Consider the following 21194-nt stretch of genomic DNA (forward strand, 5'->3'; position numbering starts at 1 on the left):
TTCCCTCAAAACCTTATTCTTCTTTTTCCCTGTAACCTGTCACCTGTACTAATCTAGAACATTTAAATAGGTTTCAATGAGATACCCCCACCTTCATTCTTCTAAACTCGTGATTACAGGCCCAGAGCTATCAAACGCCCCTCATATACTAACTCTTACCCAAAAAGGATACAGAATAAGGGAGGCAGTCTAAAGGAGATTCACCAGAGGCAATTCCTGGGAAGAGGTGGAGGGTGGACAGACAAATTTTAGATACTCTGTGAAGTTTAGAAAAGCCTTATCAAATATAAACATCATGGTGGTTGTCAGGGTAGATGTTCAGATGTTTTCCCTAGTGGAAGACTCATCAACAAGGAAACATAACTAAAGGATGTGGGGCTGGTCAGCAACGTGTGTAAAAATGTCTTCTCAGAGGGTGGTGCAGCTTTGACATTCTCGCCCCCTGGGAGTGGTGGTGACCGGGCTACCACATTAAAGGTGGCCATAGATATAATTCAAGAGACTATAAGACATAGGAGCAGTTTTAGGCCATTTGGCCCATCAACCCTGCCCTTCAATCATAGTTGGTTTATTATCCCTCTCAAACCCATAACCCTTTATACCCCAATCAAAAACCTAATAAACCTCTGGGTGGTGGGTGGTGATATGTCTCTACCAAAGGAGGTGTAAGACTCTCATTCTCCCTACTCGCCTGCAGGCCATCCTTGGGCAAGGTGTAGCATCTGCTTAGTCCCCCGATCAGGGCCACATGAAGGCATGGGAGCAGGTGGTTGGTGGTCGAATGAGCAGCTGATTCTGCGACCACTGATGCCAGACAGACAACCTCTGAAGAGTATTGATCATGACTGGGATCACCCGTCTTGTAAAGGCACTTGCCTGAAGGGGGCAATGGGAAACCACTTCTGTAGAAAAATTTGCCAAGAGCAATCATGGTTATGGAGACCGCAATCGCCCACGTCATATAATGACGATGAATAAATCTCAGCTTTGAATATATCTGATGACTTGGCCTCCAGGCTGAGGAACTGAGGGCCATGAGAACTAACAGAGTTGAGGGCAGCATCGATGAGCCACGACCACACTGAATGTTGAGGGGCCGAGTACAGCCTCCTCCTATATCTCGTTGTGGTATTGACTAGACACACTTACATTGATGAGTAATATGGCATCGATGAGCCACGACCACACTGAATGTTGAGGGGCCGAGTACAGCCTCCTCCTACATCTCCTTGTGGTATTGACTAGACACACTTACATTGATGAGTAATATGGCATCAGGCTAAGCAAAAGCAAAAATAAGATAATCTTCCAGCTGTGTTCGTCAAGAATCTGCAGTCAACAAAAATAATATAACTACCGTACATATATCGCTTACTCATGGAAAAAGGGATCCAAGTAAAATCATATATACAAATTTAAAATGCAATTTATGGTTTAATAAACGTTAATGCTGCCTTTTAATTACACATAAGTTACACAAGGCATCAACAGCATTTTCTGTGCTTAAAACAATGCAGCTTAGCTGCTGTAACAAATACTTTGTAGAAGAATTCTGTATATTGCACATTTGCAAAAATGCATATTCTGTTTTTTTAAAATTCCATATACATATATTCATATAACCATTCATGGCACAGTATTTAAACACGATACAGCATCCCATGGATGTTTTGAGAGTCTTACAAAAAAATGTTTCAAATCCTGGCAGGAGAGGGGACATTTAGAATAATTTGTTTTGTATCTGATAAACCTAGCCATTGACAATAATTAAGACTTTTAGTGGCATGCCTGCCGACTCACAATACACTTCACATTTTAGATTGAAATATATATAAAAAAATTGACACAAGTACTTCAATATTAACCATGTTGCAGCATAATGCCAAGGCACTACTTCAGATTCAATGAAGCCACAATCCTTTCAGTGATTGCCAACCCTCCCCAATCCCATCAACACAGGTCTTTGTCATTGGCTCAATTGGCAATGGAACTCGGCTAAGACGATGTCCGCTATATCACCTCAAAATGTTCTCCACACAAAGAGCATCACTGAATCCCTTTGAGATGTGCAGCGGGAAAACTCAGGCCAATGACCTGGAATGATTATAGTTTGAGAGTGGGCCGACTACTGGGGGATTTTGTGACTGTTCTTGGGAATACCTAAACACAATGGCACTGGGTGTGCCAATCCCAGTCACATTCAGAAGTATTGTGGGTAGTTCTCCTAACCTTCAATCCTAAATGGGACTTTATTTTGTCACGTTACATACTCAGGGTACTGGGATGGATAATACAAAATCCCCAGGACCAAATTTACAGTTCCACGGAAGTTTATTGCCATAGTTCAAGAGAAGCGGTTTAACAGCATTTCTGCCATTTGAGTCACCAGGATAGTTTTTTAAAAAAAATAAATGATATTACATCAGAAAGTCCAGGTTTTTCCACAGTTTAGTATAGTATTTTTTGAACAGTTATTTTAAACCAGGTGGAGCTATATTCTGAGGGGAAGAAAGCTCTGACAACAGAAGGAGCTTCATTGGTCACATAGGTATCTACAGCATGTATAGTTTCTGGCAATTAATTTGTAGGTGGAACCTCTAATGATCTGAAGCCTTTTGAAATTTCACATGGTGTAATTGAATATACAGTAGTCTGAAAGAATTGTAGCTGGTCAGTATCTGCAGTTCATTTGAGCAGTTATGCTTTAACAACACATACAAACATTTATCCTAACATGCTTTCACCAGCTTTTGCAAACTTTGTTATGGTTCTTGCTGTATCTCAGGACCATTTCTGGCGGTACTAGCTAATGTATGGTACTCAGAGAAAAGCTTTGCTGGCAAATACTCACAGCAACCCACCCAGACCTTCAGTGTGAAGAGATCTGGAGAAAGAAGCTGGAAACATCCATCCTTTCAAAGTATTAAGAAAGAGAAACTAAACACATTTAGCTAATGGAACCTGGGGGAGCGGGGAACAGAGAAATACCCAAAAGTGCTCAAACAATTTTTAAAAACCGTGACACTTCATTCTGTGAAATTTTAGACCAAGAGTGCCCCCACAAGGGTTTCTTTCCACTCTAACAGCTCACTAACTGCCCCCATCGTGTCTCGCATCCTCACTGCCGTGATTGAGACTCTCTTACGTGTCAATAGAGAAAAGGCCACAAAGCATTTGCACCCAAAGACCCTTCAAACAAAACAAGCAGCAAGAAGGCCAACTAAAGTCATCATCTCTGGTTGTCCCAGCACTAAGGGGATATTTCTTTAGAAACTAAAAGATGCTGAAATGCAGGAGAGGCAGTGTCTCGACTGTGCGCTTGGCTGGGTTCTGAAAGTAAATGCTGCTGGTGTGTGGGGACGGGCATTCTCTAACGGTGACAAGATCCAGTTGGTAAAGTTCACAAACAATTCCAACAGGTGGAGGGAGCAGCCCCCAGGTTAGGCTGTGGCTGCCATGTCAGGAAAATGGAAGAAGTTTAAAAAGAGACCATTATGATGAAGGAAAAGACAAGATGCAAGAGGTGGTGCTGGGTGAGTACTGCATTTAATAAATGGGTGTACATGACAGCTTCTCCACTAGATGGCCCAGTGAGTCCACTTATGTTTACACAACGTTTAACACGTTGGCCAACTTGGCCTGTATTGCAGTGCAACAACACTGGAAAAGATGATGTGCTGGCGATCTGGGTGCAGTTCCATAGCAGGACGTTTACACTGTGCAGCTCCAGGTCCTGAACAATCCACCTCCTGCAATTGACACCCCGACATTTCATCTTACTGAACAAAGAAAATTTACAGGAAAAGGAAACCACGCTCAAGGGCAAAGGCACCTGCTCACTCTGAAGTGAGTCTCTAACTGTAATATAAACTTCACATAAAAACCACTAACTGTACAATAATTTTTGAGTGCACATAATAATCACCTTATTAGAAAAGACCCACCCACATACCCCCTCCCTCACTACCTGCAGCCCACACTTACATTTGCTGCCAATTACCTAACAATCAGAAGCTCACTTCCTACGATACTGTGATCGTTCTCACAAGCATTGCAGGCACTGTTTACTTTCAGGTTGGGAAGCAATGATTCACGTTAACAAAATTATAGCATTGAACTGCATCCATAATTTGAAAAATATAACTTGCACAATTCTGTTCCAGCCTTTGGAACTGCTTTGTGGTATCTCCTGATGAAAATATCGATTGCACTAGGCAGTGTAGATAGCCCTCAGACCTCTCTCACGGGGTGGGAGGGAATGGATATGAAACTCATTACAGCCTGACTGTGGTCAGCAGAATGGGCCAGGCAGACACACCTAGTGCCCGACAAGCATGCACAGCAGCCAAACACTTGGGCAGACAGTCTGAGTAGGTGACCCACATAGGAGACAGTAGCTTCGGACGTGTGAAAAGCTCAAACTACTGTGGCAAACAGTTTACCTTCCAGAAATTCGACAGTAAAAACCACTCGACAAATAGCCGAGGAATAAATTAAAAACTTGTTAACTGTAATAACAAACTGAAAGATAAGACATGCTGGTTGGGAATATTAAGACGCAGGACCCAAAGTGAGCACAATGGAGAACAAAAAGTCGAGGTGGGAAGATATCCTAATGTCCATTATACCTGATAAATACACCTACTTCCAGAGAAACTGACCCTAGTCTTTGTGGCCCTGAATTCACAATTTGGGTAGAAATTAAATACAAAATCAGAAGACCATTCGGTACTGGCAGACTTAAATCTTTAAAAGAATAATGCTCAAAGGCAGCATTCGCTTTCACGATGGGTCTCAGAATCAAGACCAATAATATAAATTCTCTCCTCCACACAGGCACTTCTATCATTTTCTGATTTTAGATCAGAGTCCAGCATCTATAGTTTTTTGTGTTTTGGAAATATGTCACTAATAGGACAAGTTTGTGTTCATGATCGCTTCCCAATCACCTCCCCCAGCATCACAGGCACATATGGGATGTAACTTAGCTTCCAAGTGCTTGGTCACAACCTGTTCCAGAAAGCCATTAGTATAACCGGCCAGATTGTCATCCTGATTGACAAACCAAGATGCTCTACCTTGCAGCAAGGGTTGTAAATCTCACATTTTGGCCATCAGTATGCAAAGCTAATGTAACAAAGAAATGCTCAGCATCCTACCCACTGGCTTTGCCCACAAGATGAGTTCTTGCCTGGAACACACTCTCATGGTTATGTAAGCCCCACTACTATCACATAATGTTTCTGGGCAAGTTAGGGACATTGAAAACCAGCAATATTGAGGTCTGGTTTCCAAAGTATTCAGGTGAAAAGAAAAATGCCTTGGGTTTAGAGCAGTACTGTGGTACAGCTCGCTCTGCCACAGATGCCATTAGGAAACAAAACCTTCAAGCTGCAGATAAATGGTGTAACTGTTTCCACAGGGTCTACAGACTGCTAATTGCTCCAAGGCCATAACTTCACACAGAGTACTGACACAGCACCACAGTGATACAAAAAGTAAGGAACTGCCTGACCTCTTCAAAGAGGACAGCAAAGAGATTTGAACAAAATCAGTTCATATTTTCTCAGCTCATGTCACGGGAAAGACTACTGTATATCTGAAACAATGAGGTTTGAAATTTAGTTCAATTCTGACCCATTCAAGCTCAGATTGGAAAAATTATCCCCAGTTCAAATTGAAATGATTAACATTCACATTAATTTCTCAGTTTTAATACTGCAATGATATCTTTTTTTAAAAAATCTGCATACAGGCACTCAAAATCTTTTACATTCTGTACAATGATTGTTACTAGAATTGCAACTTAGGAATGTTTGTGGAAGGAAGATTGCGAGAAATATTCATGGAGTGCAAGGAGAAAGGGACAGTGGTAATCTCCAAATGGTCACAGTGAAAGGACAAGAGACAGCAACGCACACGTCCAACTGACCAGCACACACAGACACATGGGTATAGGAAGTACTACTTCCATTTACAAAAACATAAATATATCTTCCAGGCAAATGCAGATCCAATGAAGAAACTTCACACTAATTAGGTGTGAAAGTTAAGTAACAGGGTTTAGGACAGAGGGGTTGGCACGTTGATTTGATTTAACGTACACTGGTCAGTGTTGTCTACCTGAACCATGTCGGCGATTCGCCTGGTCTAGCTTTGCTCTCTCCTGCCTCTGCCATCGTTCCCCCCAACAACAGTAATTTTGATTTGCCATGGAATGATCATTGGCATTGAAAATATTCCCCTTTGACCCAGACCTCAGGTCAGCTCCACCATAACAGTGCTGGCATTTGCTCTCCCACAAGCTGGTCCATTGGGACAGTGGCACTTTCACTACTTCGATAGTCTGCTGATGACGCGGATCAGCGCTGCGTTCTCATCCTTAAGCCTCTGATTGTCAGCTCTTAAATCTGTTAAAATCTATGAGTAGAGGGGAGGAAGGAAAAGGAGTTAAGTAACATACAAGTTGGCACTCAGTACTTCTTCAAGCGTAACGGATGGAGATAAAACATAGAACGTTACAGCACAGCACAGGCCTTTCGGCCCACGATGTCGTGCTGATCTTTTAATCTAGCCCTTCCCTCCCACATAGCCCTCCATTTTGACCTATTTTACTGTATGTTTCGATGTACATGTGATGAGTAAATTTGAACCTCGAATCTTGCTATACATATAAGCCTACTTTAAAAGCAACACCATGAAGGGGTCAGTTGTGGCTGAGTGGCAGTTACAGGTTCAAATTCCTCTGTTGATAATCAGGCAGACCCACCCCTTATGCCTTATGCTGGAGGTAGATAATTCTTATTTGTCTCTCTCAGGCGAACTGTTGAAAGACAGGCCTGGTTGAAGTGAAATGTTTCTTGCCACAGCTTTGAGGAGGAAGAGCAGGGAGACTATCCCTATCTTCTGGCCAAAGTCCACCCTGAACACTACCAAGCCACTAGCACACTGCTACCTGTGCAAGCTTCATAAATGGCCATTGTGGTTCCTACTGTACAACTGTGGTTACACTTCCAGAGGACTGGAATGCAAAGAGCTCAGAGAAGGGCTAAAAGGAGCAAACAAGCCACTCACAGAAATGTTTGGAACAATCGTGCATGCAGAAAAAACTGCAAAGACACATGAAGGAGACGGTTTGCGAACAGGCTGAAAATCTATTTTTAGTCACCACCTCTTTCACTGGCCTCACAAAATGTGTTTGTGGTGTAGGGTTAGAGTGGCCTGGATCAGCAGATCTGACGATGGCTTTAGAGTCAGAGACGTATAGCTGGGAAACAGGCCCTTTGGCCCATCTCATCCATGCCAACTGTGTGGCCCAGTGAGCTAATCCTATCTACCCACACTTGGCCCATATCCCTCCAAACTTCTCCTATACATGCACTTAGCTAGATGACTTTTAAATGTTGTGAATGTGCCACAACACAAGGTGATAGGTGAGACTGGGAGGGGGAGGGCTGAAATAAAGAGCTGGGGAGTTGATTGCTGAAAGAGACACGGGGCTGGAGAATGGGAAATCTAATAGGAGAGGATAGAGGCTGTGGAAGAAAGAAAAGGAGGGGAAGGAGCACCAGAGGGAGGCGATGAGCAGGCAAGGAGATAAGGTGTACTTTTTTCCATAGATGCTGCCTGGCCTGCTGAGTTCCTCCAGCATTTCATGTGTGTTCCTTGGATTTCCAGCATCTGCAGATTTTCTCTTCTTCACTATACCTAGCAACTAAATACGCACCACCCTTTGTGTGAAAAATCTGCCCCCAAAGTCCATTTAATTCTCTTGCCACTGACCTTAAACCTTTGCCCTCCTGTTTTTAGCAACACCTCTCAAGGAAAAAGGCTACATGCTCTAACCCTGCCTATGCCCCTCATGATTTTACATACCTTTGCGATCTCCAACGTTACAGGGAGTAAATTCCTAGTCAAAGCAACCCACCCCCGGTACAGAGCAGCATGGTAGTGTAGTGGTCAGCGGAAAGCTATTACAGCACCAACCACCAGGTTTAAATTTCGCCGCTGCCTGCAAGGAGTTTGTATGTTCTCCCTGTGGGTTTCCTCTGGGAGCTCCGGTTTCCTCCCACATTCCAAAGTTTATAGTGGGGGAGTCTGGGACCAGAGGGCACAGCCTCAGGATAGAAGGACGTATCCAAAGATAGCGGTGTTTTTAGGTTGAAAGGTCACATGGGTGCAACTGGGCCGGAAGTGTCTGTTACAATGCTGTATCTCTAAATAATAAACCTTTCCTACAATTTTTTTTATTTTAGTCACATTTTCCCTCTAATGTGGTTATCAAAACTGGACTCTAGTGCAACCTCACCAATTACTTGTTTCCTCAATTGAAGAGGCAAAAGGGCGACAACTTACCAACTGACTTCAAATTTACTTTCTAAAATAAATCCTGTATTCATGTGATACAGAAGTCACTGGCAAGGCTGGAATTTATTCTTCTCTCCTCAATACCCTCAGCACTGAGGGACTTTGTTAACAGAGTATTACCGAGAACTTCCTGTAACGTACACCCACAACAACCATGATGGTGATGCTGTTGTCTTCATCTTTCTCAATTACCTGTAGCCTCTCTTCCAGTTCAGCTGTCTTTCTTTCAAATGCCCTTCGTTCCTGTTTTATAAAGAGACAGACACTGATCAATATTATCCCCACTGGCAAACCATATAAAAAATGACAGTTGTAATGTAAATTATCATCCCAATCCCTACACTTTATAGAATAAGATCGCACAGAGGTTGGTCATTTGAAATACTAGGCAGGTACTTGCTCTTCTGAAGAGCATCATTCCATTTCTTTCTGCCATATTTTATTCAACACCCAAAATCTTCCAAAAATGCAACCAAATACAAGGAACTATACAGTACCAACCAGGCCCTTCAACCTATCATGCTCATGCTAACCAAGGACGAATCCAACCGAATCTCATTTACTAGCATGCAGCCAACGATCTGAAGGAGAACATCGATGGAAGTTTTACCAGTGAAGGGGAAATAGTAATCACTGTTCACATGCCTACCCTACACAACGACCACCATCTACAGTAACAACTAAAATGCACTGATAAACACGAGAGATTCTGGAAATGCAGACCAATATGGAGAGGAATGAAGGGTCGATGTTTCAGGCCGAGAACTTTCATCAGGACTGGAAACAAAGGGAAAAGAATAAATAGTTGGATGGGAGCAGAGGGCAAGGAGTACAAGCAGGCAGGTGATAGGTGAAACCAAGTGAGGGGGAAAGTGGGTGGATGGGGAAGGAGGATCAAGTGAGAAGTTGGGAGGTGATGTGGAAGAGCTAAAAGGTTGTAGAAGAAGGAATCTGATAGGAGTGGACAGAGGACCATCAGGGAAAGGGAAGGAGGAGGGGAATCAGAGGGAGGAGATGGGCATTGAGTCTATATGCTCACTTTGTAAATATTTTATCTGAAGGAGTGAACACTTTCTGGAATTGCATGTTTATAGGCAGCTTGATGTTAGCATCTGTGCTTTCAAGGACAGTTTCGTTCTAATTTTGTTGAAAAGACAAACTGCCACCCCAAAACCAGGAAAAGCTGAGATTACGAACTTACGAATCTCTCCAGCTCTAATTGTGCAGGCTGATCTCCACGCTGCTCCTGTCTCTGAAAGTGAGTAAAACGTAAGCACCAGTTAAAAATAACAAAGTGTTGTATACAACTCATCACATCTCAAAGTGTATAGTGAGTCATTTAATACACCCATTATTACAATGGTGGCACTATCACTGACTGTGGCATGAAGTTTCCATAAGCAGCAGTGGTAGACCACGTCACAGAGGGGTTTGCTGTGGGATGTTAAGATATTAGTGTTGAGGTAACACTGTTTTTCAAAAGGTGCAACAGCACAGTGGACTAGCGTCTCACTGCGGACTGTGGACCAGAGTCTCACTGTGGACCAGCGTCTCACTGCAGACTGTGGACCAGTGTCTCACTGCGGGCACTGTCGACCAGCGTCTCACTGCAGACTGTGGACCAGTGTCTCACTGCGGACTAGCGTCTCACTGCGGACTGTGGACCAGCGTCTCACTGCGGGCACTGTCGACCAGCGTCTCACTGCGGACTGTGGACCAGCGTCTCACTGCGGGCACTGTCGACCAGCGTCTCACTGCGGGCACTGTCGACCAGCGTCTCACTGCAGACTGTGGACTAGTGTCTCACTGTGGGCACTGTGGACCAGTGTCTCACTGCAGACTGGCGTCTCACTGCGGATTAGCATCTCCCACAGGCATTGTGGACTGTGGACTTGTGTCTCCCACAGGTACTGAGGACCTTGAACCCAAGCAACGTCTCATGAAGGTCAGCAAGTCCTTCAATGCTGTACTCCCAATACGGCACTCAACAACAACTCTCATCCTGTCTCGCAACCTTTTAAGAAGCCAAGTGCCGAGAACATAGAAGAGTTCAGGCTTTTCAGCACACAATGTGCTGACCTTTTATCCTACCCAAAGATCAATCCAAACCTTCTTTTCCGTGTAACTCTCTGCTTTTCCTTCATCTATGTGTTTATTTAAGTGTCTGTTAAATACCCCTAATGTATCTGCCTCTACTACCACCATTGGCAGTATGTTCCACGTACCCACCTCTGTGTAACAAAACCTACTTCTAGCACCCTCCCTTTACTTTCTTCCAATCACATTAAAATTATTCCCCCTCATATGTCTGCCCAAGTACAAAGTCTCTGGCTGTTTACTTGATCTGTGCCTCTCATCATCTTGTACACCTCTATCAAGTCTAGTGAGATTACAGAATACAGAGATGGTAAACAAAAACCAGCATTATAGTGACAGTAAACGCCTGCTGCAGTATCTGCTCACAGCAATTAAAGAACCCCAGCCACCAACTAGGAATGTAGGGAAGCATGAGGAGGTCAGGCTGATTACTGGGCTAGTTATCCTTTCTGCAAAAGGCATGGTAGTAAATTGTAAGAGGATATAAATGGACTGGCAGAACAGGCAAACACACTGCGAAAGATAATGTGGAGAAATCTGAGATGGCACACTTTACTAAAACGAATGTGGAGAGGAAATGAAAGATATTGTTCTAAAGGGACTGCAGGAGCAGGAGGCTCTGGGAACACGGGCGCACAGGTTGTTGAAAGTGATAAGATGATAAAAGTGGTTAAATTAAATTGGATATTATCTCACACGTACTGAGATACTGTGGAAAAACTTAGAAACATGCTATCCATATAGATCATGTCAATATACAAGGGAAAACAACATAATGCGGAGTAGAGTGTTACAGAGAAAGTGCAGTGCAGACAGACAACAAGGAGCAAAGTTATTAAGAAGTAGATTGCGAGGTCAACGGTCAATCTTACTGTACGAGGGGACTGCTCGATAGTCTTATAACAGTGGGACAGAAGCTGTTCGTGAGCCTGGTGGTGCATACGTTCGGGCTTCCGTATCTTCCAACGGGAAGGGGGAGAACAGAGGTTGTCCAGGGTGGGTGGAGTCGTTGATTATGCTGGCTGCTTTGTCTAGGCAGCGAGAAGTAGTGGGTCCACGGAGGGCAGGTTGGTTTCTGTGATGTGCTGAGTTGTGTCCACAACTTTGCAATTAAGACACATATTAATTGGACACGTGCATTTTGAGCTTTACCAATGGTTCAAAGTTTCCCTTTAATATCAGAGAATGTATACAGTATATGGCCTGAAATTCTTACTCTTTGCAGGTGTCCACGAAACAAAAGAACACCACAAGGAACCAAAATACTAATGGAGTTTAAAAGGGAAGTCAGGCAAAACCTGAGGAAATACACTGGCCTAGTGTCAGCTGGAGCACTGAATTCAGTTCTGGTTGCCTATAACAAGGAGGATGTGAAGGCATTAAAGTCTAGAAAGGATTTAAGTCAACAGTTCCAGGGATGACAGTTGCAAGGACTGATCAGAGGGGCTCTGTTTTCTTTACAGTGGCTGAAGGGGAGAACCAATAGAAATACATAAAATGACACGGCGTTTGGATAGAGCACATCATGGGAGGCTCTTCATGTCAGTGGAGAAGCTGAGAACTAGAGGTCACAGGTGTAAAGGGGAAGAGAATTAATAAGCCACGCGTGGTTGGAACCCAGAAAGCGGCGCCTGCAGATGTGCTGTGCGGCCTTCAACAGGAAACTGCTGCAAGCCTAAAAGGAAGGGGCCAGGGATGGAATGAGTGAGTTGCTCTTGTAGAAAGTTTGCAAAGGCTTGAATGGCCCCCTCTGTGCAAAAACCTGAGGCAGATCAAAAGTGAACACTCATCAGTTGGCCATTAAAGTTGTTATAATGTGCTGAGGTTTATGATCAAAGAACAGAAAACAGGCAGTTAATAATGTGTGCACCAGCTACAGGGACGATGACAGTAACAGCTGCAAGACTTGCAAACAAATTAACTTTCAACTCAGTTAAGAGCAGACTTGATTTCTTACCTTCATTACCCTCTCCAACTCATGATTAGCCTGTGAGAGGTAATACTGTGCATCTCGTAACTGCTCCTTGAGTTTCACATTCTCTGCCAAGACCATCTCATACATCTGAATGAACAAAAGAACAGTGTGAGTTCTTCGCACGCCCACAGCACGTTATCTCCGCATTACTTCAAAGGAGTATCTCAAAGCTCCTCACAAAATACACCAACTTCCAATGTGCTAATGCAAGGGTAAATGCAATAGCCACTGTCACTCAGAAACTCCCGAACACCAACCACTTTTTTCTGAAAGCGACCATTTTGAAATGAAGAATCACTCCTGTCAATCTCCTGCCCTGGGCTTTGTGTCTGCGAGCTCTGTGATGTTTTGCTCCGCTGTGTGATGAACTGAGGTTGAGGCTGTGGGCCTGCTCCGGGCTTCGTGCCAATGGACTCACCTTCCTTCTGAATATTGTTGCTCGCTTTTATTGTTTGCATGACTTGTAGTTTCACTCCCCTCTCTGTGCATTGTGTGTTATTGTTTTTTTAAAATGGGCTCTTTTGGGTTTCTTGTTTTGTAGCTGCCTCTAAGCCTACGTCCATACTAGACCGGATAAATCCATAACAGAAGCTTTTTCTCTGTTTTGACCCTCCGTCCACACTGAAACGGTGTTTTCCTCCCCCGAAAACGGAGCTTTTCTAAAACGCCCTCCAGACTGTGTAAATTTGAAAACGGCGATTGGGCAGAGTAGTATGGACGGGGTAACTGGAGATTTCTAGAAACGCTGTCATGACGTGCCGGAACAGATGGTGGTGGTAGCGTGGCATTTCATTGTTTTCTTGAACGCAACCCCCACACAACCTAACAATTTCAGAATAGACGGCAAGAAGACTGAAACCAGAAGAATTAGAAATATACTCACCAAATACTTTGACCCATAACTTACTGAATAAATAAGTATACTCACTTTGCCCTGTTTTCTATCCTTGCTCGTATGAAGGTGGTTTCCCTATTTATGCAAGTACTTCTCTGACAATAGATGTGTAACAGCCTAATGTAACATTGTATGGAAATACAAGATAACACTGATGCAGACATGTTTTATACATTTAACAAGGTGTTTTATTAATGCAACAGAGTTAGTCAGTTTTTCAATGTTCGTCGTCAGCCCAGTCATACTGTCCGTGAACTCCCTGTCAGTTGCCTCCATATGCTCCAGTATTTGTTTTTTTTTTTAGTTTTATGTCCTCCTGCGCAAGAGCCAACAGCTGTCCGTTGTTTGGCAATTTCCTTTTAAGTTTTTCTAGTCTGTAACTGCACAAACGCGCACTTTCACAGCGAGATTCGACACCAAATATGTTGCTTGTTTTCTGTAGATGTGTCCTGTGCATGCCTAGTAGGAGGAGATTCGCCCAAATACCAGTTTTAATGTGGACGGAGGTATTTTCAAAAACGCTTGGTTTTTTCGCAAAACCGGCGTTTTCAAAATTATCTGGTCTAGGGTGGACGTAACCTAAGTATACATACTTTGATAATAAATGTACTTTGAATCTTGAAACACAGCCAAACAACCTAACTTCTGTTAATTTTTTTCATTTCCCAGTCTCTCTTTTTCCATTCCCTATTTTGGTTCCCCTCTCACCCCTTTTCTCCTCACCCGCCCATCACCTCTCTCTGGTTCCCCTCCTCCTTTCCTTTCTTCCATGGTCCACTGTCATCTCCTATCAGATTCGTCTTTCTTCAGCCCTTTACCTTTTCCATCTGTCACTCCCAGCTTCTCATTTCATTCCCCCTCTCACCTATCCACCCACATTCCCCCTTACCCAGTCTCACCCATCAGCTTGTACTCCTTCCCCACCCCCACCTTCTTATTCTGGCTTCTGTCCCTTTCCTTTCCAGTCCTGATGAAGGGTCTCGGCCCAAAACGTCGATTGTTTATTCCTCTCCGTAGTTGCTGCCTGATCTGCTGAGTTTCTCCAGCACTTCATGAGATCTTTAACATCCACCTAATGATGTGCTAAAAGAGAGATCAATCTCTCTCATAATTGCAATGGAGGACCAACTAAGGATATACACTCGCATCTTGAATGGTGGGCTTGAACCTTTGATCTTCTGACCCACTGGGCAGAGACTTTCAACACAGTTAAACCAACACTTTTACCATAATCGTTCTTAGGTTGATTGCATTTTTTTTAAAGTAAGTGGTTAGCTTAGTTTGAATCCCCTTGGTCACAGTCACCATACTTTGAACTGGGTGTCAGCAGTCTGCAGTGAAGCCACTTGGTCCCATGATTAAAGCTTGTATAGATGTCCATCTAATGTGCCCAAATCAGAAACTCTGCTTCCCCAATGTTAACACGATTTATTTTACAGTGATACTGTTCTTACTTCGTAGCACCATTTGTTGAACCTTCTCGGCCATTCATTTCTTTTGACAAACACTGAGACAGTTCTAAAGTAAGCACCACTTTCCAGTGTTAATGATCAAATTCTGTGAACTTCACTCTATGTGAACACTGTATAGGACTGCAACGAGCATCAATGTTATACATCGCTTCAACTATCTTCTCTTAATTGTATTTAAAAATTGAAATTCTTTTTGTATAATTCTTCATAAAGTCTATTGTAATCTTTTATTTTCCTGTAAATGTCTGCAAGAAGGTAGTTTATGGTAACATATATTGTACATACTTTGATTAAAGTTACCCATTCAGATTGTGATTGTGCTAATCACCTTTGGCAATTGTACAATCAATGTTCACCCAGACTGAAATGCTCAATATAACATATTCACACACAGACAATAACAATGATCCAAACCCTTTGCCCATTATTACCTTCCTGAAGTCACCATTACTGTCTGTCACTCCGCCTGCACTGCGATAGGTGGAAGTTCCAATTCTGTCCCGAGTCCAATCACTCATTTGGTTGGCCAGACTTGAACTAATCAACCAAGAGGAGATTACTTTAGTTTCCATCGGTTGTCACCAGAAATAAGGTCTAACCTACTATTTATAGCAGGATCAAACATATATCTAAGATTTAGAACATCAGAAAAAAACAGATAGACACAGAATTTTACCAAAATTCAAGTCCTGTTGTACTAGGCTAGAACTTCAGCCATGAATGGGAATGGGAATGGGAAAGGATCTGCAAGGTGATTTCAGTGCAACTCAGCTGTTGTGGAACGTTCTGTCCGTCAGGGAAAAGTTGCCGAAGTTAATTTTGGTGCAGTTACCATTCCATGACAGAATGGTAACCATTCCCAGCCAGCTTAGACCACATTTCGTAAATTTTTGTCAGGTTACTGTTAGGTTGTTTTCCAAATGAAGTACAATTTTGAAGGTATCAGGTGCTTTCAAACACATATGTAAATGGTTGTAAATCATGCATGAACAGTGACATACTCTTGGTAGTTTGGTTAGTTATAGGAGGTCACTATACATGTCCTCACAGAGCTATATGTTTGATTTCCAGCAAAAAGATGATGAGAAGTTAGACCTTTATTGGATTTTCCCTTGCCAGACGCCGAATAAGGATTAGCTTTATGTATCACATGTACATGAAACATACAGTGGAACGTTGTTGTCATAAATTACCAACCCTAACCCATAAGTCTTTGGAATGTGGGAGGAAAGCCATGTGGTCAAGGGGAGAATATATACAAACTCCTTACAACAGCAGCAGGAACTGAACCCTGATCTTGCAGCTGGCACTGTAAAGCATCACACTAACTGCTATGTTATTGTGCCACCCACATTTTCTCAACTGTGGTAAAACCTGCATAATCATAGGAACAATAGGCTACTGAGCCCCTCAAACTTAGTCCCCACTCAGCTGTACCTGTATCTCACCGTTCTATCCTTCAATTCACATGACCACCAGAAATTCAGAGTCCAGGAAGCCCCAGTTGTCCTGGTAGTCACAACAATTTGAAGACAATAGAACAATAGAACAGGACAGCACAGGAACAGACAATTCGGCCAACAATGTTGCACCGAACCAGCAAAAAAGCAAATCAAAAACATCCAAACATTAATCTCTCCTACTTACACCATGTGCATATCCCTTCATCTTCCTTACATCCATGTGCTCATCCAAACGTCTCTTGAAAGTCTCTAAAGTATTTGCCTCTACCACCATACCAGGCAGCGCATTCTGGGCATCCGCTACTCTCTGAGTAACACTTACTTAAAATATTTCTGATTTCTCTTTCATAATTTGGCCAGACAATGTAAGACTTAGCCCAATCCAAAGCCTTGTAGATAAGAAATGAGGACTTGTAGGTAAAGACATTTGACATTGTCGTACTTGACTTCTCTTTTTGATTTAAGGTTTAATCATGAAGCACAGGACCCTGCTGGATGAGTTTCTGCAGATACCTTATGAAAAGGAACCATTCAACTAAAGCCATGTTATTATTGTGTAACACACACAAAATGCTGGAAGAACTCAGCAGGTCAGGCAGCATCTATGGAGAGAAATAAAACGTCGACGTTTCGGGCTGAGACCCTTCATGAGGATTCAGAAGGAAGATGGAAGAACCCAGAATAAGAAGGTGGGTGGGGAAGGAGTACAAGCTGGCAGGTGATTGGTGAGACCAGATGAGGGGGAAGATGAAGGGTGAGGGATGAAGTAAGAAGCTGGGAGGTGATAGGTGGAAACGGAAAGCACTGAAGAAGGAGGAATCTGATAGGAGAGGAGAGTGGACAATGGGAGAAAGGGAAGCAGAAGGGGCATCGGAGTGAGGCAATGGGCAGGTGAGGGGGGGGGCACAATGGGGAATGGTAAAAGGGAGAAGGGGAGAAATTGCTAGAAGTTGGAGAAATCAATGTTGATGCCTTCAGTTTAGAGGCTAGCCAGACGGGATATGAGGTGTTACTCCTCCAACCTGAGCGTGACTTCAACCTGGCAGCACTTTGTGTGTGTTGCTCAAGATTTACAGCATCTGCAGAATCTCCATGTGTTTATGTCATTATTGCAAATTGGATCCAACAGATTAAAGAAAGAGATAATGGTACGATAACACATAGGGACAACCTGTGGTTCTTCAGAACCACTTGCTCCCTTTCACCATTGCCTTGAGAGATTCCCCTCTTTGCCTGTATCCAATTCTTTGTCAGAAACTCTAACTCTTATCTCTCCAAGGTGCAGTAACATGAGACTCTCATCAATTGTATAATCATAGAGCACTACAGCACAAAAACTGGCCATTTAGTCCGTGACAATCTGTTTTTCTGCCTAGCCCATCGATCTGCACCTGGACATTAGCCCTCCATATCCCTCCCATCCACATACCTATCCAAGCTTGTCTTAAAAACATTACAACCGAACCCATATCCACCACTTCAGCTGGCAGCTCATCCCACTCTCGCCCACCCTGAGTGAAGGTGTTCAAGCAGTGCCCATTTCAGCAATTCTCTTTTGCCCCTTCCATCACTTGTAAAGGATAGTATCCAGAAATACTCGCCATGCTCCAGTTGGGCTCATATGCGTGACTTACATTGTAAATTCCCTGGGATGGATTCTGACCAACATATGCGAAGAATTCAGCTCTATGAATTCGAGTTTTATTTTATCCCAATCTCCACATTATTTGGATTTTGCTAACCCTAGCACAGCATGGGACTGTGCAGGTAGCATTGTGATTAGCGTGACGCTGTTACAGCTCGGGCCATTGGAGTTCAGAGTTCAATTGGGCTAGGGTTAAATAGGTGTGTTTCTGGGCGGTGTGGCTCGTTGGATGCAAGGGACTATTCGCATTGTATCTCGAAAAGAAATGGAATACAGTGTCGGGGGAGTCATGCACTTTGGGAGAAGGAATAAAAGCATATTTTCTAAATGGGGAGAAAATTCAAAAATCCGAGGTGCAAAGGGACTTGGGAGTCCTCGTAGTTAATTTGCAGGTTGAGTCGGTGGTGGGGAAGGCAGATGCAATGTTAGCATTCATTTTGAGAGTACTAGAATATAAAAGCAAGGATGAAATGCTAAAAGCTCATAAAGTACTGATGAGGCCTCACTTGGGAGTACTGTGAGCAGTTTTGGGCCTTTTATTTAAGAAAATATGTGGTGACATTGGAGAGGGTTCAGAGGAGGTTTATGAGAATGATTCCGGGGATGAAAGGTTTATCGTATGAGGAGCTTTTGATGATAGCCTTTACTTGCTGGAATCTCGAAGAATTTTGGGGGGGGGGGGGGGGGAAGGAGATCTCATTGAAACCCACTGAATGTTAAAAGGCCTAGATAGAATGGATGTGGAGAGGATGTTTTCTATAGTGGATGAGTCTAGGCAAGAGGGCATAGCCCCAGAATAAGGGGATGTCCATTTAGAATGGAGATGAGGAGGAATTTCTTTAACCAGAGGGTGGCAAATCTGTAGAACTCATTGCCACAGGTGGCTGTGGAAGCCAGGTCATTGGGTGTACTTAGGGCAAAGGTTGATAGGTTCTTGATTGGTCGTGGTGTGAAAGGTTACGGGGAGAAGGTAGGAGAATGGGATTGAAAGGGAAATGGATCAACCATAATGAAATCAATCAAATGGCCTAATTCTGCTCCTATGTGTTATGGTCTTATGGTCAAAATAAATAAAGAGCATGAAGCTGTTTAAACCACACCTTCACCACTGCCATGAAATCCAAAGGAACTGTAAATTTAGATCAGTGATGAAAACAGACTGGATCTGATCTGTACAGGTTCAACCTTTGCAACAAATGACTATCAAAGAATAGTTAGGGCAACTACAGAGAGTTCCAAAGAGGAGGCACAATGCAGGACAGGACAAACAGCTGTTTGTTGCTTCAGGACCAGGGGGTAAACAGACATGACTGAAGCTGGAAATCAGGGAAACTGATCACCTTTAAGCATTTAATTGGAACAGATTGCTTAATTTGTTGTCCAGCACAGATAAAATCTATTAGGCTGTGCGAATCATTTCAATCTGTTCTGTCAATGAGTTAAATAGTCTTGCCTGACTGCTGAAGTATCCACACTGTTCATCTGCTCTGTGCTGTCTTCCTGAAACACATCAACACAGAAAACATCGTATTAAATAGACAAACCCAACAGTCTGCTCTCTTGTGTTTCTACACAATGAGTGATGATAATATTGGGCTCACTTAGCACAGGGAAACACTTCTTTGCTCATTTTAAAAAAATATATTGTTTAATAGAGCAAAGGCCATACAAGCAACACTCTCAGAAAGCAGTAGACATGTATAACAACAGGAAATTAACTTGCAATAGTCTGGGGGTTGGGTTCAAGAGTCACGAGGTAATGTTCCAGCTCTGTAAAACAGTGTTTAGACCGCACTTGGAATATTGTGTTCTATTCTGATCGCCTCATTATAGGAAGGATGTGGAAGCTTTAGAGAGGGTGCTGAGATGATTTACCAGCATGCTGCCTGGATGAGAAAGCACGTCTATGAGCACAGCTTGAGTGAGCTAGGGCTTTTCTCTTTGGAGCGAAGGAGGGTGAGAGGTAACTTGACAGAGATGTACAAGATGTTAAGAGGTATAGATCGAGTGGACAGCCAGAGGCTTTTTCCAGGGTGGAAATAGCTAATAAGAGGGGTGATTGGAGGAAAGCACGAGGGTAGGGAATGTTAGAGTTAAGTTCTGTTCACAGAGACTGATGGGTGCATAGAATGCCCAGCCAGGGGTGGTGGTAGAGGCAAATACATTAGAGACATTCAATAAAACTCTTAGATAGGCACATGAATGGAAGAAAAATGGAGGGCTATGTAGGAGGGAGGGTTAGATTGACCTTAGAGCACGTTAAAAGGTTGGCACAACATTGTAGTCTGAAGGGTCTATACTGTGCTGTGTTGTTCTATGTTTAAGAAAATGACCATGTGATTAATGGGCCCAAACCTTACCACATTTGTAATGATGCAATTGGTGAGGCAGCAATCAAGATTAAGTCAGAAGAGATTCTGCAGATGCTGGAAATCCAGAGCAACACACACAAAATGGCATCTTCACCCTTCCTTTCCAGTCCTAATAAGGGTCTTGACCCAAAATGTCAATTGTTTATTCATTTTAATAGATGCTGCCTGACCCGCTGAGTCCTCCAGCATTTTGTGTGTGTTAATCAGGTTCAATTTACATCACATCAAGTCGTAAATACCAATGAATGGAAGATAAAAGCTAAAGGAATAAGCAGTCTTAACAGCAAATGATACAAGTTCTCTCATTCACCCATTATTCTTACAGAAAACATTATATGAAAGCTATCCAGAAAGAGCTGACAATATTATACAGCTATGATGTATCAAAGAACTTGCTGTATGAAATAATCTTGACAAGCAGGGATTTGCCAAACCCTGCCATTCAATCCAATTTTTAAAAAGAGAATCAAATGTCATTTGCAAACAACTGAAGTAGTGTTAAGTTTTAATGAAGGGTTTCGGGCTGAAACTTCGACTGTTCTCCTCCATCAATTATGCCTAGCTAGCCAAGTTCCCCCAGTATTCTGGATTTCAGCATCTGCAGTCTCTCGTGTTTACGAGGTGACAACACAAGTGAACTGAATTTGTCCCTCAGGAAAAAAACATCAATGTAAATTATATCATATTAAGAAAGAGGACAAACCTCTTTTCACCAAAAAAACCCAGACTACTACCCAGTCAGGTAAATGCTCTCAGCCCAGTATACAAAAGCAATACTAAGAGTCTTGTACATTAAACCAAACCTCCTCAGTTCTAACTTTAGCCCCAACCATACAAGGCAGCCCTTTCATCTACTCTATGAGAACAAGTCATTGCTGAAAAACAAAGTATTCACGCAGATATCATGG

The 21194-nt window shown here is 43.0% G+C and overlaps 1 protein-coding gene across 3 annotated transcripts in view; it reads right to left on the bottom strand.

Annotated features, from left to right (window-relative positions):
* Positions 1-1414: 1414 nt before the first annotated feature.
* The window catches only part of LOC140719247 (protein phosphatase 1 regulatory subunit 12C-like), an 82961-nt gene continuing 63181 nt past the window's right edge, over positions 1415-21194 (bottom strand). For all 3 annotated transcript variants that reach the window (XM_073033729.1, XM_073033726.1, XM_073033725.1), the window contains 6 exons: positions 19368-19414; positions 15238-15343; positions 12422-12526; positions 9569-9619; positions 8560-8610; positions 1415-6420 (listed from right to left, as the gene is read on the bottom strand). In XM_073033729.1, coding sequence (XP_072889830.1) covers positions 6334-6420; positions 8560-8610; positions 9569-9619; positions 12422-12526; positions 15238-15343; positions 19368-19414 — 447 coding nt within the window. In that variant the 3' untranslated portion in view covers positions 1415-6333. The remainder of the gene's footprint in view (positions 6421-8559; positions 8611-9568; positions 9620-12421; positions 12527-15237; positions 15344-19367; positions 19415-21194) is intronic.

The sequence above is a fragment of the Hemitrygon akajei genome, chromosome 31, assembly GCF_048418815.1.
Source record: "Hemitrygon akajei chromosome 31, sHemAka1.3, whole genome shotgun sequence".
Classification (NCBI taxonomy): Eukaryota; Metazoa; Chordata; class Chondrichthyes; order Myliobatiformes; family Dasyatidae; genus Hemitrygon; species Hemitrygon akajei.